This window comes from Corvus cornix, chromosome Z (assembly GCF_000738735.6).
Source record: "Corvus cornix cornix isolate S_Up_H32 chromosome Z, ASM73873v5, whole genome shotgun sequence".
Classification (NCBI taxonomy): Eukaryota; Metazoa; Chordata; class Aves; order Passeriformes; family Corvidae; genus Corvus; species Corvus cornix.
In genome coordinates, this window is record NC_046357.1 from 62,788,969 (window position 1) to 62,810,465 (window position 21,497).

General features: G+C 39.4%; 1 protein-coding gene and 1 long non-coding RNA gene across 3 annotated transcripts in view; both read left to right on the forward strand.

Moving 5' to 3' along the window:
• Positions 1–17: 17 nt before the first annotated feature.
• On the forward strand, positions 18–7,984 carry LOC109143650. Of its 2 annotated transcripts, XR_005603954.1 has the most exons (4): positions 18–254; positions 1,598–1,762; positions 6,750–6,995; positions 7,596–7,984. It is a non-coding gene; the product is annotated as an uncharacterized LOC109143650 (long non-coding RNA). The 2 variants fall into 2 exon arrangements; XR_002043953.3 differs by lacking the exon at positions 7,596–7,984 and having other exon boundaries at positions 6,750–7,042.
• Positions 7,985–8,508: 524 nt separating this feature from the next.
• KIAA2026 (KIAA2026 ortholog) overlaps positions 8,509–21,497 on the forward strand; it is a 53,205-nt gene continuing 40,216 nt past the window's right edge. The window contains 4 exon segments of the mRNA XM_019281892.3: positions 8,509–9,164; positions 11,646–11,846; positions 18,462–19,717; positions 19,720–19,893. Of these exon segments, the coding sequence (XP_019137437.3) occupies positions 8,614–9,164; positions 11,646–11,846; positions 18,462–19,717; positions 19,720–19,893 (2,182 nt within the window). The 5' untranslated portion in view covers positions 8,509–8,613.

Sequence of the window (21,497 nt, forward strand, 5' to 3'; positions counted from 1 at the left end):
GTGTGTGTGCTTGGAGGAGTAATCCCCCACACCCGGCACACCGAATAAAGCAAATACCCACTTCTTGGACTCTGTCTCTGAAGTGTCTCTTGGCCCAGTTTGGGGCAATTCACTCAAAACAAACTGCTAAAACATTAACCCAGCTATCAAATGGGCTTTGCAGGCATTGCATCAATGGGAATACTTGGACTGCTTGTGACATGAGTGAACTGGCTAAAGCGGATGTGATACATTTCTCCGCCTGTGAAGCACAGGTAATATGTAAGTTTTTATTATCAAATTTAGTATGTTCAGTTGGCTTTATCTATCTACATATTTACATTTGTAACCCTTCACTCACCTATTGGTGAGGCCTCCCTATCACATTATCTAACTTTTTTTTTTAATTAGTGAGCTTTGCATTTTTATAGGAGTGAATAACACTTGTATTTACCTCACTGAAATGATGAAACTCCTCTAAAAACAATTATATTGACTATTTTTTGCCAAAGTTTTCTTGAAATCAAGGAGCTACTGCTTTTATCTAGAGTTTGTTTGCGATGTAAACAAAGTTCTATATTTTAGCTGTGTTTGGTTTAGGAAAGTCTTTATTAAATTTTTAAGCCCTCACCAGACACTGGTAGTGTATCAGGTCAGCAGAAAGATTTTATTAAAATGCATATTTAATGACAATGCAATGTGAAACTTTGAAATCTCAAGTCTTTGTCCACTACCCAACCAGTCTGAAAAATGTGGGAAAGTTTCTAAATGGCATGATGTAAGCTTGTCCTTTCAGTACACAATTGTCCTAATTTCGTGTGAGATAGAGGTAAGTTTCATCGTGGTAGATGGTATCATGCTGTGGTTTAGATTTAGGATGAGAATGATGTTGATAACCCACTGCTGGATGAAGTGTTAAGCATTAAGACAAGGACTTTTCTGTTTCTTACACCACACCACCAGTGAGGAGGCTGGGAGGCACAAGTAGCTGGGAGGAGACACAAGTGATATAGCTGCCCCTGACTGACTGAAGGGATATTCCATACTATATGGTGTAAAGTTCAGTAATACCAGCTAGGGATAAAGCTGGCTGGGGGCTACTGCTTGGGAACTGGCTGGGTATCAGCCAGCAGGTGGCTAGCAGTTGCATTGCGCATTATTGGTTTGTATATTCCAATCTTTTTATGATAGTTATTTTTGTTTCCCCACCTGTTTCTGGCCTGTTAAGCTGTCTTTATCTCAATGGGTGAATTTTATGGGTTTTTCCCCCCAGTTCTCTTGCCCATCGTGGGGTGGTGACAGGGGAGTGAGCAAGTGGTTTGTGTGGTGTTTAGCTGCCTGCTGGGTTAAACCACTGCAGTCTCTTTTGGCACCCAGCCCTTGGAGTGTGAAGGGTTAAGATAACCACAGTGCTAACATGTTAAAACAAATTTGTCATAAGCAGTTAGTTGTATTAGTTTAATAGTCAACACTGGTCACAGTGTTGATTTATTTGATCTCAGTGTTGTCGTGTGTTCTCAGAGTTGCATTATGTAACATCTTACTTGCTGTGTGCAATCCCTGTTGCGTCATTTCTCAGCTCTGCGTTAAGGTTATGATGCTGTACTTTATAACACAGGGTTTTGATATGATGCCTGTTGGCAGGACTGAGGCAGTGTGTGCACTCGGCATTGTCACTGCGCCCGCATGGCAGGAGCTACCTGTTGGGAATAACCCTTAACTACACCTCCGATGGCCCATCAATGGGAATGACACCCTCTGCCATCATTCCCTTCTCCTCCAGGTGAGTTACAACAGCTCTTGGAAAGTAACCCCAGGGTGTCCAAACCAGCACCTTTGCATTGCTCTGACGCATGAACGTGTCTGAGGTCTTGTGTAAGGTTACACAACTAGGTAAGAACATCACCCAGGGATCTGCCCCAAGGCTGGATAGTTATGAATGGCAGGGAGTGTGGTGCCAGATGAGCAAGTGCCTAGGACAGTGGGAACCTCCAGTGTTTTGGAACTTCATCTCTGAACAAGTGCAGAAAAATGTATTAAAATATTTGGAAAAGACAAACTGTCACCAGATAATTCCAGAGAGACACAAATCACTGCAATGTGCTGGGGCCAGGCCTGGGCCTGAGTTCAACAGTGCTCAGTGCCCATGGCAGGGAGGGAAGGTCTCTGGGACTGAGAGCAAAGTGACAGAGCCCGTGGCTGAGCCAGAGCACCAACCTGTGCCAGTATTATCTGCCCCTGTACACAAGGAGAAATACTGGAAGCAGAAGTTGACTCATTTGATAAGGGATGAAGGAGCTGCTTCTAAGAGGAACCAGGAAGCAGACTACTCCAAAACAGGGCAATCACAAGAAGAGAAGGAGGAAGATAGGTAGTTTGGTGGGCCTATGACACCTTGGGCCATCGAGGAAGGGATGCAACATACAAATGGGTTTGTGCATGAAGGATGGACTTATCATGGGCACCGTCCAATACCATGCACCATCTCTTCAGCCCAGAAGGTCTACTACGACAGATGAAGCCCAAAGTCATGGACTAAATTTACTCAACAGACATTTTAGAGGGATGACCCACAGACTAAGGAAATGATACCTGCGTGTATGTATCAAAAGACAGGAAAGGATGTATTGGGAAGAGTGAAACTTGGGCATGACAAATGATATAGAATAAAGGGTGGATATTGTTCTGGTTTTATCTGCTAGTATAGTACTGTGTTACAGCTCTGGGACAAAAATAATGTTGATAACACACTGATGTTTTAGATATAGCTAAGCGGTGTTTACACTAAGTCATGCAATTTTTAGGTCCTCACACTGCCACACCAATGAGGAACATGGGGCACAAGAAGCTGGAGGAGACACAGGGAGAGGGTGGTGGTGGAAAGTGAGCCCACAGCTGTTTAGCTACCTTCCAGATTAAACCACAACAAGGACAAATGCAATGAAAAACGTATCATGTGGCAAAAGCATTGTAATTTATTTTAATGCAGTTGTTCAGAGACTATACTGAGTCAAGATTTGGTGCTGCTGCTGCTGCTGCTGCTGCTGCTACTGCATTTTTTGGTAAGAATACAGGCTGTAAAAGGTAGACTGCATACCACATGAACCATGCTTGCAGGCTGCACATGTACCTGGGCCAGGAGGTAAAATTCCATGTTTAAGTGTGTCGTCAATATAGCCATAGCACAGGACAATTTCTTATTTTAAATGAGCAACTCTAGGGACATCATAATGTGCTACGTCAGCACTACTCTTGAAGAGCTAAATAATAACATATGCCATCAGCAGCCACGCACACACAAAAGCTAATTGTAATTGGTACAATCTGGGGGGATTAAGCCATAGAAATATTGAGGATGCGTCTACATTGCAGCTGGTCTTCCACCTTAACCTTTACAGTTTATTTTAAACTTCATTGTTTTATTGGTCCCATCAGCAATAACAGCACCAACAGCAGAAAAGCCCAAAGACAACTTTGTGCAGACCCTGATGAAAAGTATCAAGTTACCATGTTAGAAGTGAAACAGAGGAGGATGCTCATCTGGGCAACCCTGAATACTTCTCTTCTAGGTTGGCCACTGGGAAGCGTTTTCCATTCTCTGTCTTTTTCCAGCACTGCCTGCTCCACCCCTACTCCCTGGCACCTATGTCTCCCTTTCCCTTTCTCAATCTCACTCTTTCTTTCATTCTTTCCTTCTTTCTTTCTCTCTTTCTCCTTTCTTCCCCAAGCTTCACCATTAGAGTTAATGTATTTCATCAGTCATGGACCCCTCTTAATAACAGTATCCCTACAGTTGTAACATTATGTTCAGTCCATTACTGGACAGGTTTTCAAAATTCTCTTCTAATTCAAATTAATATGTCATATTAAATTGTCTTGAAAGGCAACAGTTTCTAGAAAACGGTGATAGAGAGAAAAACATCAATGAAATTACTAAAAAAATATTTTACGTATAACTTTATTGGCATGTAAAGTAACAAGGAAAGCAGCTGCCGACAACTGGTTTGTTTTATTGGTCTTAGATATTCATCTGCAAAAAGTACCTATTTGCAGAAAAGAGAAGAAGGAAAAGTTTCCTGGTACCACATGCTACTGCATGAATAATTTTGAGCATACAGTAAATACTAGCCATTTTATCAGCCACTTAATCTGCAAACAATTTACAGGAGACCTAACTCAAAGTCTCTCAAGCTGGAACAAAACTGAAACATAGCCAATGGATGGCACCAGACAAAAAGATTAGATATTTATAATTCAGACTCTAGTCTGAATAGTCAGATTTACACTGGGGAAAAGGCTGATTACAAGTAGTAATACTGTGAAGAAAGCCTCTTCTAAACATTTTCAGTGAAAGTGATTGAAAACATTAAAATAGACTGCACAAGGTAGGGTTTTCAGATTTTGGAGATGTCAGTTCACAAAAACTTGCTCTAGTTTTGAATACAGGGTTTCTATTCTAAAGTCCAGAATATATATTAACATTTGCATGAGAAGTTCTTGGTTTTTTTCACACTGAGGTCTTTCTCCCCCAAAGGTATAAAAATACCAAACTGAATATATTTAACAGTTACATATTTTCTAACTGACAGAAACTGACATGGTAATCTATCAATGCATTTTTTCTTGGAAACTGTTGGTTTTTTTAATATTCTAAGAACACTATAGCATGAGCACTTAACTTCCAACTTAATCTTGTTTCACATCCTGTTAACACGGCATGCCAAAGACATATATAGGACTAAACAGAGCCTACTGTAGCCTATCTATTGCTCCCAGTGCTTCCACACTGTCATTAAATAGTTCTATGTGTAGTGAAGACTTCTACTACTCAAAAGAGTGGGAACTTATTTAAACCATCATGTGTTTCTGTTTACAACAGAAGACTTATGGCATAGTAAAGTCTATGCTGACCACTGCTGAAAAATCTACAATTTTTTTAAAGTTTGTTCTTAAAAACATACACACAAAAGTGAAAAAATGGCGTGTATAAATGAAAACTATTTAGCTTCAATGCTAAATTACTATTTTTTAACACTTCTCAAAGTCTAGAGATCTTACATCAAATGTTTCTGTAAATGTTTTTTACTCGTGAGGGGTTATATTATTTTTTGTGTTTCTTGGAATAAGAGAAGGATGATGCCTCTTGAAATTGAGATCACAAAACATGCCCTCCCTTCACTTGCTAGAAGACACACAGGACCACAAAAGGCATTCAGCAAAAGGGGTCCACTGGACAGTAACATATTGAAGCCATACGAGGAGTGGTTGAGGTCACTTGGTCTGTTCACCCTGGAGATGAGGAGACGGAGGGGAGACCTCACTGCAGTTACAACTTCCTCATGAGGGGAAGAGCAGGGGCAGGCACTGATCTGCTCTCTGTGACAGGACTGGTTACAGGACCCAAGCGAATGGCTTGAAATTGTATCAGGGGAGGCTTAGGTTGGGTTTTAGGAAAAGGTTCTTTACCCAGAGGGTGTTTGGGCACTGGAACAGGCTCCCCAGGGAAGTGGTCACAGCACCAGCCTGAGAGAGCTCATGAAGCATTTGGACAATGCTCTCAGGCACACGGTGTGACTCTTGGGGTGTCTTGAGCAGAGCCAGGAACTGGACTCAATGATCCTTGTGGGTCCCTTCCAACTCAGGATATTCTGTGTTGATAACACCCTGTGGTGCTATAAGCCAGGTACTTTAACTGCAAATAGAGGAAAATACAGAGGCTATCAGGATACCTTCTTGGACTACAGCAGTTTGTCTTTTTTGCATGCAAAATTTTTGTGGAGCCTCCATCCTTGAAGGTACTCAAAACCCAACTGAGCAAGGCCCTGAACAAGCAGTTGTATTTGCTCCTGCCTCGAGCATGGAGACATGGAGGCAACAGACACACAGAGGTCTGTTTCAACCTCAACTATACTGTGATTCTGTGAAATTCTTTTCTGATATGTGAGTCATAGCTCCTATTAATACTGAATATGTAAAATGAAACTCCATTGTCACAGGTTTTCCAAAATGTTTGCTTCTGCTTCAGCAGTTCCACCCTGGTTCCACTGAGATGGGAGTATTACCTCTAATTTAAGGCAGGAACGGTACATGGCATTTATTCAACAGTGCACTCGTGTGGCAAACTCAGGAAATACATACATAAAGTATCCTTGAATACAATGTTTTTTTCTTATTACAGAGGAAAACACAAAAAAGTCTTGTAGATCGATACAGTGATATTTCCCAGTACAATCCTCTCTTTAAATTTTTTTAACCTACTTTAATTGCATACCTGGGAAAAAAATTCTCATTCATGTATTTTGATGATACAAGTCAGAGCTCCCAATAAAGGATATCATCTTGTTTCATCATATGGGGCCCCTTCTTCACTGAAATTTAATTTTAGAGTGTAAACTCGGTATCTGAATGTCTTTCATTACCATAAAAGTTAAATTTTTGACAGGAGATCTGAATATAGCTGAGATGTTATCTCTGAACATCACATTTTGTGGCTACTCAGCGTATGAATTGTATGCAGAATTATAAATACAAGTTCTTATATTCGCAAAGCAAGGCCCCATATTTAGCAAGAAGCAAAAACTTTTATTAGGCTACCCGGTATTGTTGCAGAAAGTATAAATGAGCCAGGAAGTGAGTGTTGCAGACCAGACATCCAAAAGGCACAAAACTTCTAAAAGAGCTGCCAGCCTAACCTAGTTTTATTTAATTTATACTAGAAATTCTCACTGTAACTTGAACAGTTGCTTTCTTCAATTACGTTTTTCCTATAGTTGATTTGATCTCCACACATGTTGCTGGAATTCCTCCATCCCTCTGATGATGACCCTCCACCTTCAGCTTGGAGTGGGACTTAGACAAGATGAACACTGTTCCTGAGATCAGTTATTGAAGAAAACACAACACAGCATTCCCTCTGTTTTGCAACAGGACATACTGGTCCTTCTGGTCCCAGTACAAGAAAGACATCCAAACTCTGCAAAGTATGACTTCAAATGCCATTTTTTAGAGTTAACACCGTAAGTAAGAGGTAACTGTTATCCTACAGCACCACAAACCGTGAGCAATGCAGCATCAAATGAGGGTCTGTAACGAGGGTGCATCACAAAGACCCTGTCTGTGGAAGGGCTGTCCCATTGTGGTCATTCAAGCTATAAGAGGATTTCCTTAAAAGAGAACAATTTTATTCATCGTTTCTACCGTCAGAGAGTATGTTTGCACAAGGACTTCTTGCTGCGGTTTTAGATAGCAGCAAGATCACAGAGATGCCAGTAGAGGGTGGGAGCTGCCCATAGCTGCTCTAACGATGTGCTGCCTGAATTTGTCCTGTGGCCATGGGATACGCACAGCACAACACAGACCCGAAGGCCATCCTGTATGTGGCTACACTTGGGTTGACTATTGCATGGATCACTACAGTCTCAGTGTCCAATGGTCCTTCTGAGAAGGTTCACCTTCCTGCAGTGTGGAGGCATTTACTCCCATTAAGAGAACTCCATTGTTAGCAAGATCTCTGAGTGATCGCTGAAGAACAAGAATGCTCCTACAGAAGTAGAAGGGGTTTTTTCATGCTCCCTCACATACTTTCTTTCTCTCTCTCTCTCTCTCTCTCTCAGCAGGGTGCCCTCAGCTTTTCGTGTAGGTAGGAATGTGAAAAGGATAATACCAAAACCACACACACATGTGTGTCTCCAGGTGCTTTGCACTGCTGTGGAGACAACAACTACTGTGGAGTTCCTTGGTGCCCGGGAAATGTCCTTTAGGATCTCAGGGGTGAGCAGGACTGGAAGGTGAGTGAGGGCAAACATGCAAGAACTACAGGTGCACCCCAGGCCAGGTGAGCTTCGTTAGTAGCAGCCTCCCACCAAAAGGCACCAACTCCCAAGGCAAGTCAGGCAGAACCGAATACAGAACTGAGAGCTTTTGTGAGCTGCTGCCTCGCTTCGACGGCTGAACACTTATGGTGGCACACCTCTGACATGGGACGACAGACTCGTTACTTGTCCAAAATCTACCAGCCGCAGCACAGCACCAGAACTCTGCGAGGCCGGTGTGCGCTGCCACGGCCACCCGCGCCGAGGGAAAGCGGCGAGAGCAGCCCCGCCCGGCCCGGGCCCGTGAGGGGCTCGCTGCCCCGCCCCGCCCCCGCCGGCTCCGAGCTGGGCGCTCTCTGATGACGTCACCCAAACCAGGCCCCCGACGCAACCGCAGGGGCGCCGCCGCTGGCCGAGAACGCGCATGCGCGCTGGGGCGAGAGGCGCCGCGCCCCTTCCGGGCCGGGGGGGGGGGCCCGGCGCCCCTCCCTCCCCGCCGCTCGCGCTGCCGCGCGCGCCGCCCGTTACCCGACGGACGCTGAGCGGGGCCGGCACGCGCCGCCTGCCCGTCGGGAGCGCGCGCGCGGCGCGGAGGGAGGGCCCGGCCCGGCGGGAAGGGCGCACGCGGGGGGCGGGATGCGCCGGTGCGCCGGCGGCGGTGGGGGGGAGAAGGGGGCGGCCCTGAGGGCGAGGGCGCGGTCCCCGGGCGGGCGGGGGCCGCGCACGAGCCCGGTCGGTGCCTCCCCCACGGCGGCCGGCGTCCCGCCCCCCGGGCCGGCGGGGCACTGAGCGGTGTCTGTGTGCACAGGTGAGCCCTGTGCAGATGCGGAGGCCGGGCGAGGCGCAGCGCCGCGGTCACCGACAGGTGCCGGAGAACGGGCCCGGGGCGGGAGACATGGACTCCGGCGGAGACCTCCCGGCGGATCGGCCCTCGGCCCTTCGGAGCGGGATGGAGGAGCCCGCGGAGGAGGCAGATGGTGCGGGAGGGCAGACTGCCTGGCAGCAGAGCCTGAATCCCGAGCTGCAGCAGGGGTACCGCATCCTGCGCGAGTTCCTGCTGGAGAAGTACCGGCCTCTGACGGCGCCGTTCCTGAAGCCCCTCGCCGATCAGGCATTTTTCGGAGAAGAAGGCGCTGGATCCTTCTCGGGCCGTAAGAGCAGCCAGTCCTTGCAGCAGTTGCCAGCTGGAATATGGCTATTGAAAATGGAAGAGAAATTTTCCAGTGGGCAGTACACAGGGATAGCAGATTTCGTGTGTGATTTCCGGCTCATGCTGGAGACTTGCTACCGGCTGCACGGTGTGGATCACTGGCTCTCCAAACAGGCCCAGAAGCTGGAGATGATGCTGGAACAGAAGCTGGCGCTGCTATCCCGGTAGGTGTAGAAAACTCTATAGGGTCCATGCCACGTGTTGTTTACATAAAGTAGAACAGGAGGGTGTGTTTCTTTACGTAAAAAGTTTCGTTAAAAGAAAACGGGCATCAAACAAAACCACACAACAGAAAGAACACTGGAACTTTCAATACTTTCATGCAGACGAGCGTTTCCTACTGAGAACTATTCAAATCTTAATTCAAAACCCTTTGGAAATTCCAAACCTCAAAATACCAAATAGAGCACAGCATTTCCTGGCTAAGATTTTCCTTCTGAAAGAAGCCTTTTGTGAACATGGAGGGACACTTGTTTACACAAGATGTCAAATGCTTCTTTCTTTATTTTATTCTGTCGTGAAACTACCTAAACTCTGCATGAATATTTGGTTCTTTGAAATTGTTATTTTTACGATCTGTGAAATTTTTACCGCCCTTAAAATATGTAGGAATAAAATATTAAGCCGAAGTTACCTGCCTTGAAATGGTGTGTTTTTTGATAATCATAAAATGAGAGACAATGCTTGGCATACTGTAGTCTTAAATGGCAAAATGGAAATCGCGGTAAATTGAAATGTAAGTCCCTGGCAAGAACTTTCTTATCAGCCAAAGCAGCTAAAACATAGAAAGCTCTCGAGCTCATAGTGGAAAGCCGAGTTTAAATCACAACTGAAGTACATGCTTTCTCATGAGCTTGTCATAGGCACAGTTTAGTCATTATCAGAAAACCGTGGTGGCTTCTTACAGCGAAAAGCCCACCGGTCTTCTGAATGACATAGTATTCTGCATGTAGAAACCAAGAGTTGTTTTTTGTGAAGGATGAAGGTGAAGAAGGAACAGTATTAGGAAACGTGTAAAGCTGTGCGTGTCCATCAGCGTTAAGTTTGCTAGTGACATACAGTATGAACTGCCAGCTGGTAAGAACCTTGCTCGTGTAGTAAGAACACTTGAGGAGAGTGGTGAAGAAGTTACCTGAAAGCAGAGTTAATGTATTCAGTGCTGCTGTAGCAACAATGTATTTGACACTGTTTCTGTGTAACAGCAGTTTTGGGACAGTCTGGTAAATCCTAGAAGGGAAGGAGCCGAACGTAATGGGGCATGAGGGTTCCTAGTTTGCTTGAGTAAAACCTGATTTAAAAAAAAATACCAGAATTCCCGGCTTAATAGAGTTACTGCAGGCAGAAAAATAACCAATAGCAACTTGGAAGATTTGTGCTGTGTTGATTTCTGTATATTGTGTGACTGTAGCATCTGTACTGTATTGAATTGAGGGGCATTTTGTTGAAGGCTCTTTGTTGAATTAAATGACTCCTCATTGGTTTTGGTAGGACCTGAGAATGCTTGATGCCTTTTTATTAGAAACTCTGTGAGAAAGTGTAGTTAGTTCATGCACTGTGTTAACAAATAGCAATACAGGTATTGACTAAAAAAATAAATTCAGTTGCTCTTGTCCTTCTTCCATTCAATGCATGGTCTTTTTCAAATAAATATTAGGAAATACTGAACTGTCTAAAAATAGTCCTGTCTCAGTATACAGAGAATGTGTCTTGTATTAGCTCCTCAGATATTTGTTAAGATTTATTCCATATGTCTGTGTGCACTAGCTTAGTAATAAGTTTCTAGTAACTGTAGGTATAGAGGATTATGGAACCTAAAAGTCTCAAAGTTCTTTTACAATTTTTAATCAGACAAATTTGCTTGAAGTGTTTAACATAATTTTATTTGTAAAATGAAATTGAAGAACTACTTCTTGGAACACTCACTCTTTCATCATTACAGCGCAGTGTTTAGGTCAATGATCCCCTTCAAGTGACTCAAGGGAATCAATCAATATTGGTTGTATAATTCTTGGATCCTACAAGCCAGAGAAAATTACCTTAGAATGAAGATTCCTTTTGAATGGAGATTGGATTTTTCTCCTCTGTCCCTCAAATGTTTTCACAGGTGGTGAAAAACTCATACTAGTTTTAATGGAGTATTTTGAAACCATGTAAGAAGAAATGTAACTTTGCAGACAAATTTGTAGCATTTTGTCTTTCATTTTTTGTAGTTTTAAATAGAACAAAACTGGTTTTTAACATACTCTTCCCCAACCTAAAACAACTAATACACCTTTCTGCCCACCACCCAGCCCCCTATTTTTAGGTGTCTGCTAAAAAGGATACTTTCTTATCTTAGGCCTTGTGGAAGTTTTTTCTTTCTAAATACATGTGGATTAAGATAGATAATTCAATCTCCAAATAATATTTGGTAATTTGTAGTAAATATACACTGGTTTTAACTGGTGTGTAAACATAGGTCGTATTAGTGTGTTGGGTTTAAGTTTAAAATTTAATAAAGGAACTTTCAAAGTGGAAAAAATGACAGGTGAAAAAATAACTTTTTTCTGAGTAAAGATGCTCAATTCATAGTTCATAGGCTAGGCGTTGATGTGTCACTGGTACAGAAGTTTGTAGTTGTGAATTGGATTGCTTTTTTCTTCTAGGCATTTAAGAGAGAAAACATCATTGGCTGTAACATCTAGAGGATGCTATGGGCAGGAGGATGAGAAAGCAACAGCATGCATTTCTACAAGACGTCGTTCCACACCTCGAAATTTAGTAGGCTTGTCAACAGGCATGTTTGAGTCTGTGATGGTTCAGGTTCTAAGACAAGAGGAGCAACTGAGAGCAAAAGAGGAAAAGAGGTAATAAGAAAAACTGCTCTGCTTTAGTTTTAAATCATTATATTGTCCTAAAGATATAAAGAGGCTTTTTAGCTTTTTGTAAAGAGGCTAGCTCCTTATGGCTTTTTTAGGTAAATAAATGTTGTGGTGCTCTTACGGTCTTAAGTTCATTACTTCAATACAGTGCATACACAAAGCAAAAAATTAGTACCACTTCCTTGAAAAATTACTGAAGTAATTTAAGCTTTGAATTAAATTACAGATGCTCTTATTTTAGTGTTGTGAAACTTCTAATATTAACTAAAAGCATCCACAGTAATTTCCTGCTGATGCACTTACAGTTTCTCATACGTATCCTTGGACAGTTTTTCATGCAACAATTAGATTAAAAACTACCAGAATGCTTAACTACAGTCTAATTTCATGATCTTGTCACTGCTTCCCTCACTGATAGCCAGAAGCAAATTATCTTTGCCAGTGCCACTGCTGTTACCCCACTGATTTGGCATTTCAGCTTGTGAGTTAGGTAACAATTTTAGGTAGTACTTGTAAATAACTCTGAGATTCTGTGGTCTTCTTAAATTTAAGAGATAAATAATTCTCTGCAGTGTTTAATGTTAATATGTTTCACTTTGAGGAAAGTGAAGCTTATAAGTTTGTATACTTTAACAGTAATTTGAGTGACTGTCTGAACATGGAGCAAAATGGTAAGACAGTATTTGCTTTAGGAAGCAAAATGTTTCTAGCTTTTTTCAAAGTTTACAGCTTTGTAGACTTTTTCCCATATGTAACCAGCTCACTCTTAATTTTGCAGGTAATCTTCATTTTCAACAGATTTGGAGCTTTATGGCTGACTTGACTGTTAGTACTTTTTTTCTCTAGAACTTTCTTCTTTCTTCTAAGCCACTAATCTTCTAATCACACTTCGCAAAAAAAAAAAAAAAGCGCAAAGATTTGTTTCTTTGGTAAAATTCTCTTGATTTTTGCTCAACTCTGTGTTCTAGAACTCAGAATTTGATAACAATTTTATGGAAAAGGACATTTTGATTGGATTTTAATTCACTGATAGAGTCTGTAGAATAGTTTACCAAACAAAGTAAAAATTATGCTTTCATACACCTGTTTCAAGCACATTGCTGCAAAACTGTAGTAATTAACTGGTAAATCTGTGTATCTGGATATACTCAAAAGTCCCAGAACCTGTGCAAAGGATGGTTGATTCTACAGAATGTTCCATGATAACAGAAAAAGACCATGACTAGCTTGCCTCTTTACACCTTAAAATTTTGAACCGTGCCACTTATTAAGAGGCAATAAAAATCTGTCAGTAGATAGCTGGTTCAATATTTTTTTGACTCTCCTGCCCTCCTCAAGTAATCATGCTTTGGATATCTTGTCTAAGTTTTCTTGCCTAATCACACCATGTTTTCAAAGTAATTTGGACCTCTCTGTACCAATTGTTTCCCAACTCACCAAAAAAGTTCCCAAAGTACCTTTTTCGAGCAGTTTTATGAAAAGGGCTTGGAAATTGGAAGGCCTATAAAAGGCATTGTACATTTCCAGTGGAGATCACATTTTATAGTGTATATAAATTTTCAAAGTGATGCATATATAAATGCACTTACTTTCAAAACTGTTTTTATTTGAAAATGTATTGCAACTTTCTAAACTTACTTTGGCTTATTGCTAAAGTATGTATTATGTTATTAAGAAGAGAAAATGGTTATTCTACTTTTTTTTTGTTTGGTACACTGAGGTTGGAACAGAAGAGGTACTTTCTAAACAATATGGAAGATTGCAGCCTTGGGTATTTTAGTTGGAGAGCACCGTACTGACAGTTATGTTTGGATAGGCAGCACTTGCTCTTCACCCAACTTTCAGATGAGTTATCAGGAACATAAAGAAAAGGGCTCCGTTTCTGGCCATCTAGTGGGTGACTCAGTGTGCTTGTACTTACTAGCCATAAATTATCTTAGTTTAGAATGTCTAAGAGTTGCATGCTAAGAGTTGCATGCTTTCAGTCCCAAATAAATAAGGGTATAAATGCAAGGGCCTTTCTACATAACTTAGCCTCATAGCTAAAGAAATTGTCTGTTGAAGTCCAAGTTTATATATAAATTCTTTGTTTTAGATGTTTAGGTACTTTTGTAAGACACAGGCATCTTATGATGAGAATTAAATAAAACTAAAATTAAATATAAATATTCAAAAATATAAACAAATATTATAATGTATATTGTACAGAAATAAAAATAAAATACAAATTAAATTAGTAAATTAAATCCTTAAAATAATGTTTGATTATTTCTTCCCCACAAAACCCTTGAAATTGATTTTGTGAGCTTTTTTCAACTGTATATTTTGGAAGAACATTCTGAAGTGGGATTTTTATCTTCTCTTCTGCATTTATCTTCAGGGAAATTCTACTTCAAATCCGTTAGTTACTGTTGTTATATAGGTATCCTTTGTTGAGAGTTCTCTTTTTCTTGTAATTTATCCATTTCTTGCACAATCAGTTACACTTTTCTTTATGTAATGTTTTGTAACTTTCTCCAGGGGATACATCCATAATAGTAGACTCAACATGTAAAAACTGAGAAGATATCATTGCAAAGCTGATTTCACTATTTTGCACCTAATAGTTTTTGTACAGCGGAAAAAGCACTTCCTCTCCCGCCAAAGTACATATATGACAACATCTGATTTACTATTATTGTCAGTCTTGTTTTTAAGCATTCCTTTTGTTCAGTTGTTGTAATTGTCAGAATACTGACTATTTTTCGAATTATTAATTACTTTTCTATGAGTTTCTACCCAGTTGCTTGGCTACATGCTAAGTAAGTAACAAATCAACTAGTTTACGTATTAGTTAACAATAAGTAATTGTGGAATTATTTTATAATTGGAAATGCGTGACTAGTTAGATACTGAAGTATAAGGTGGATTCCTACTGAAATTTTCAAAACCACCAGTGAATGGCAGATAATTAACTGGTTGATTTCAGTGGAAATTAAGTGTCTGTGTGGCTTTAGTTTGTTGAAAATTATGCTAGGCAGTTCTGTGTCTTTACCATCTCTGAAAACATGATCCTGGGATAAGTTTCAGACATGGTCATTGAAACATTTAGAGAATTGAATTCTGGCTGCAATTTGGTAATTTAATTAAGGAAATTGTGGAACAAGGTATGCCTATATAATCAGTTTTGCTTTTTATGAGGATGTTAGTATGGAATTAACTGGATTCTATGAAAAAATATAGAGTATGTAATAATATGATTTAAGATATTGGGGGTACAGAAATAAGGTTGCATGGGCATCTCTAAATTTAATATCTTCTGACTACTAAATCTTGGCTTAATTTAGAATAATATGTATTGCTAGTCTGTATGTAACTTTCTGCTTTATTTTTTAAAAGAAAGTTTGAAAAAACAAGTTATTGTAGAATTAAAACAGTTGTCTGTATCTTGTCATTAGATTCCAGTGTCTGACCTTTTACCAGTGAATCAACACCTAAGGTTAGAAGTGATAATTGGGAGAACAAAGTAAAATCTAATCTTTGTCTCCTTTCCTCACCAAGAAGTCTCCTGTTGCAAGCAAGAAGGAATTTGCTGGTGATTTGTGTCTGCTGCCTTAAATAAGGGAGGAAATTATTAGAAAAGTAGGGAGTTATGTCTGGACTCTCTTTTAGGTGTTGTCGCTACTTGGGTATCATGTTTGATGGGTTTTAAGGTCAGATGCTGCACGAGAGCTGCAAAACAACTGATGCAGGTGTGTTCTAGAAATATGGCTGTTGTTAGTCTAGGAAAGTCAGCTTCACCTTAGAATAGTTCTGCTATTGCTGGAAGTCCAATACATATCTGCAAACATATTTCTGGTAAATGTAAATGAAAGTATGAAACAACAGGGTTTTTTACAATTGCTGTTGGCATAAAAGCCAAATTTGTATGTTCAGAGAATTTCTCAGTGTAAAGATATTTGTGCCACTAAAATATCAAATGTCATTCTCTTACCCCTCTCTCCAGTTTCTTTCTTCCTTCACCCCTGCTCCCTTGCCCTGTCTCCTATTCCCTCTTTACTTCCCTTTATCCTCTTGAAAAAACCACCCCAGGAAAAAGCTGTGCCCTCCAAAACATGCTAGCAGAAGACTTCAATAATGAAGATATGAAATTTTTTATTGAATGTCTGCTGAGAATGGAATGACAACAGATATGATAAAACAACAGTGTAAAAACAAGGCAAAATTTTTACTAGTGAAAAAACTTACATTTTTCTTTTTAAAGAACCTTTCTAAACGTTCTTAAAAATGATACAGTAATTGTAATTTTATCTAGACAGAGGTGAATCTAGAGTATTGTATTTATTTTGATAATCCTACATTGATTTAAATTACTACTTGGTAGGAAGTTGAAACTCTTTGCAAAGATGGTATTTTTGCATCATCTACAGCTTTTTGTTATTAGACAATACTGAAATGCTATTGTTTCTACATATGTTCCATCTCACCATGTACTCACTAATTTAGTCTCATTTCCATATTATGTTAATAGGTTTCACACCTTTTGAAGGCAGGAGGTTATTAGGAAGTATGTCATACATTTAGGAGGAGTGAGGGAGTGGGATCCAGGAGTGCTATGAGATTTACATTTGAGACCACTTTGTGCTTAATATCATTTCTCCCTCTGCCTCACTTGGACATTAGTTATTTTTATTTATTATTTTCAGTTATTTTTATTTATTATATCAATGCAATATTAGCACATTGAAATAGAACATAAATCAGAATAAAATAATGCCCACTTTACCTGTGCAAGTAGTAACTGTTGAATTTAGTGGTTTATTCAGCAAGAATGGCTAGTAAGATTTTGTGCTGAAAAGTGGGATTTTGTCTTTATATTCCGTTCTTTATATGTCATAATTTATATTCTATTCGATGCAGTTAATGCTGCATTGGGAGTCTGAAGTTAAGAATTTACTGACCTGTTTGCTTTTACCTTTTATGTTTTACATGAGTCTGTCTTTCTGCACTTACTAGATGTTTAAATAACAAGAATGCATGTATGTGGTAACAAGTCACTGAAAATTTAATTTGATTATAGAATATAAAGTATTTGGTGGAATCGTAACTGTATTTTATGTTATTTTGCATACATATGGCATGTTTCTCCTGTGCTGATACTAAAATATGGACTAAGCTAGGTTTGTTGCATTTTTTACATTGTTAAGATAGCTAGTCAATAGTTAATGCTTGAAATACATGCCCTTCAAGCTAGAAGCCACTATTAGCGTCATGTTGTCAAAAGAAACATTTTAATGTATCATTTCTCTTTTGCTGAATTTGGAATGGATACATGACATTTATTTGCTACTTTTTTATGAAGAAATAAAATTGGAGGTTTGCAATTTGGAAATGAGAATGTGTAAATTCTGGTAGCAGGTCACGTTTGTGTAAGAGTTAGATTATAGTTTTTACCAGTGATAGAAGCTTCAGAGAAAAAGGTAGGAGAAGCTTAGGATGAGCTCTAATAAATTTTCTGTAAGTGCAGCTGTATCCTAATCCTGTCTTTTGGAATCTGGTCGTGCTTTCAGGCAAAAATGTTAGTGCAGCATTAAAGAAAATATCCTTCTGTTGGTAGTCTTTGATATTTGTGTGATTCATGCAGATATCCAGTTTTCTGCTTTGGAAATAAATTAACATATATTCTGTCTTAGATAAATGGTAAGCTGCATGTAATTGATTATCTGAAATGGAAGCATTTCTTTTTCTGACATTTGTTGCCCTTAAATTTCATGATGAATTTACAAATAAAAACAAATAGACGTTCCCAGTCTATCATATGAAGTTTACATATTGCTGTCATGTTTCCTCTTGCTAGTGTTTTGTGTGGACTCCCAGATTACTCAGAAGTTTTTAGAGGCCTCTGATTTCTGATAACCTCTTTCTCTGAATGCACGTTATTTCTGCTCTATCCTGTTTTTTAGATAGGGGGACCAGAGCTGAATACATTTTTTCAGGTGAGGGCAAACCAATTAATGTAATAACATTTTATTTTCGGTATTATTTTCCATCACGTTCTTCATGCGTCCTGATACTTGTTTCTTTTTTGACCACCATTGCAAACTAACTAGTAGCACACCTTTGGGTGGGAGGGAAAATGGCTGTTGTGCATTTAAGTGAAGGAGTTTGTATGTACACTTGTGGGCTGAGCAAGGGAGGTACAATGCAGGTGATGCAAGCCACAGGGCAACCATTTGAAAGCAAGATTTACCTGGAATTTGTTGGATGGTTTGTTGGAAACACTTAATTCTGATAAAAAGGGGTTGGGGAAGGAAATACATTTTTGTTAAAATCCAAAAATCTAAAGAACTCAGACTATTGATATTTGCCAGGCTTTTTTCTAACCTTTTCCCCTTTTTTAAACTAGTGATGATAGAAACAAAAGACTATAATTTCCCATTTTGGTCCAGTGATGTGTTGTGCACTGCAAAGTAAGACAAACTGAAGTAAAACTTCAGTTTTACTGTGCTCTTTATTACTTCAAGAGAAATATGTTTGTCATACTGTAGTTTTGGGGTTTTTTCTCCCTCATTTCTTTTTGTTCACCCAATATCTGAATTTTCATGAAATTTCTTTTAATAGGCAGAGAGATCAAGAAAGAAAAGAAGCAGAAGAAGCTACTCAGAAAGAAATAGAAGAATGGGAAAAATCACTTTTAGCTCAAGCAGCACCTACAAGGATGGAGACAATGTGGGAGATTCCATCTATTGGTCATTTTCTTTGTTTAGCACAACAGATTTTAAATTTACCTGAAATAGTATTCTATGAATTGGAACGTTGTCTTCTGATGCCTCAGTGTAATGTTTTTTTATCTAAAATAATGACTTCTTTGTTAAGTCCTCCTCATCGCAGATCTACATTACATCGCAGGCCTACATTTTCCTACAGGACTTGGGAAGCAGCACTCAGAAAGAAAGTGCAACACTGGTATACCATTGTAGGGCAGACTGACAATCCTAATGGTGCTGCAGAAAAACTTGGATTATGTCCCCAGTTTTTCAAAGTGCTTGGAGAAGTTAATCCCTTGGGGGAAAAACCATTTCATGAGCTACCATTCTACCAAAAAGTATGGCTGCTAAAAGGTCTCTGTGACTTCGTGTATGAAACACAAAAGGATGTTCAGGATGCGGTGCTAGGTCAGCCTATCCATGAATGCAGAGAAGTAATTCTTGGTTATGACTGCTTGGAGAATGCATATGTTCACTTTCCACAGTTCTGTGGTGCAGATGTTCGAATTTACAAACAAAAACCTTTTCAGGCTCCTGAATTCCCATCTCTTCCCATCAAAGTCAAAAAAGTGCCACGTATTAAATCAGAAAGAGTAAAACATGAATACGGAAGCAAAAGCAATGGGGAGATCAGTTCTGCTGGTAGAGAACTGCTGTGTCATTCCAAGACAGAAGGAGAGAAAAGTATGGACTCCATTGTTATCTGTCCAGAAAAAAAAACATGTTTAGGTAGCTTTAGAGTCACTACAGAGGAGATGAAGATTGACTGTGAAATAAAAGCCTCAAGAGTTTGTGACATCAAAAAACCTGGTTGTTTTATAGAGAACTTCAGGAATTTGATTACTTCAGGAGAGATTGTTCATATGGGTGGTCACCCTAGTTCAGAAGAAATAGCAGATGTGGAGAATGGACAAGGTTGCACTGAAATGGCCAGAGTAAGGTCTGAGCTGAGTCTGTTAGAGGAGAACACACTGAAAGCTTGCCAAATGCACGTCAACGGCACTTATAATGACAACCAAGACAGAAGTTACGATGAATCTACTAAAGAAGTGGTGCTAGAAACCTCACTGCAAAATAATAGGAAACTAAGTAAGATGCTGGCAAAAAAAAAGAAAAAAAAAAAAAGAAGTTGAAGGATATTCTGAATGAAAATCTACAGAGAAAACTTGATGACTTGCAAAGAAAGCGTGAGATTCATCTTCATTCATTCAAATCATATAAATCTGAGATCCAGAACAAGTTGTTTATAATTAAAAAGAAAGCAAAACATAAGAAGCACAAGTCTGGTAAGTCGACGTTTTTACTTACAGTAAAAATTAGGAGGACACAGATTTTTTAAAAGCTTTTTTCCTTAGTTGATAAGTCTACATTTTATTTTGTGAAAAAGCAGAACCTTATTGCATTAAACAACTTGGATATTAATTTTAGAGTCAAAGTTACTTCCCTGATAACACAAGCATATAAACCATCAGCTGATTAAACTGTAATTAATTTTCAGAATGTATATTTAGAGAACATAATTAATTGGAAGAGTTCACTTGTTGCAAAAAATATTGAGGAGAATGAATGTGACTGACTGGTTAGCATTAGAGAGTGTCACTTGAAGGCATTTTATGGTATGTTATATTACAGTGATTGTAGAAATGTTTCTCCCCTTTTTGGTAATACTACCTTATTCAAATTATGAAGAAACACGGAGTAATTACATGAGATCATAAATCTAAAATCACTCAGTGGAACTGTGCAGTCTTAGGTCACCGAACAGTACTGCTTTGACTGTGGGCCTGATTGAGTCCAACAATAGGGATGCATCAGCATCAGATTTTATGCTGACGACATTTTTGTTACGGAATTGGATAGCATCTAGTTAAGTGTTTCAGGTGAGTGATATACAACCCAGATTTCAGTTAACTCACTGGAAAATTTTAAAGGTATTTGCAAACAGTAAAGTTACAAAATCCTTAAGTCGGTTTGAATTGTTCAGGTAGCTGTAGTGTTTTTGATGTCAAATGAAGCACCAAAGAAGCTTCATCCTGTTGAGTCCTGGGCTAAGTTATCTGTGCTAGATTTTAGCAGACTCCTTCAAACATTATATTTTTTGAAGTGTGAGGCTGCTCTTCAGAATGGTGTAGACTGACAGATAAATACTGGATTTCATCTGAGAAGCAGAAAGCCAAAACCAAGAATCCGGGTGACAAAAAAATGTCTTCTGAAGAGTAAGAAGCTAGCCAAGATGTGCTGGCAGTGCATTTAGCTAGAAGTCAAAATCTAAGGCTAAGAGAACAAGTAATATTTAGATCCTAAATATTTGCACATAACATCCAAAGAACTGTTTTACCATTTAAATCATAAATTCCTCCTTCCAAAATATTTCACTGCCCACATCTAAACAGAGACTTTAGGAGTTGCAGTTGAAGTTCATACATGTAGTATTCAGGGAAACTAATGTATTTTACGTTCACCTTTGTGACTGTTAGTTCCATAAATGCATCAATGTTTTCATTCTTAAAACCAGGCAAACTGAATAATAACCCAAATGGCAAACAAGGACTCTAGTTTATGGAACTGTTGTTCTTTATCTCCTGATATGTTGAGGCATTTCCCATCTTATTCTGACTACTTCTTCATTTGACCTTGCTGGAGAAAATTTTGCAATAACTTTACAGCATTGCGAGAAAGCACTTTTCTTCCTATGGTTGTTAAATGTCCATTGCTCCTGTAGCTGCTAGGCTGAAATGGGTAGGATTGGATTCAACTAATGCTAATACCTTCTTGTTTTGTAGTATTTCGTAATGTTTAAGGCTAAGTAGTAATTCTTAAAGATTGTCTGAAATTAAATCTTCTATTTAAAGATTCCCTTACAATGTAGAGCAGAAAAAGTGATTTAGTA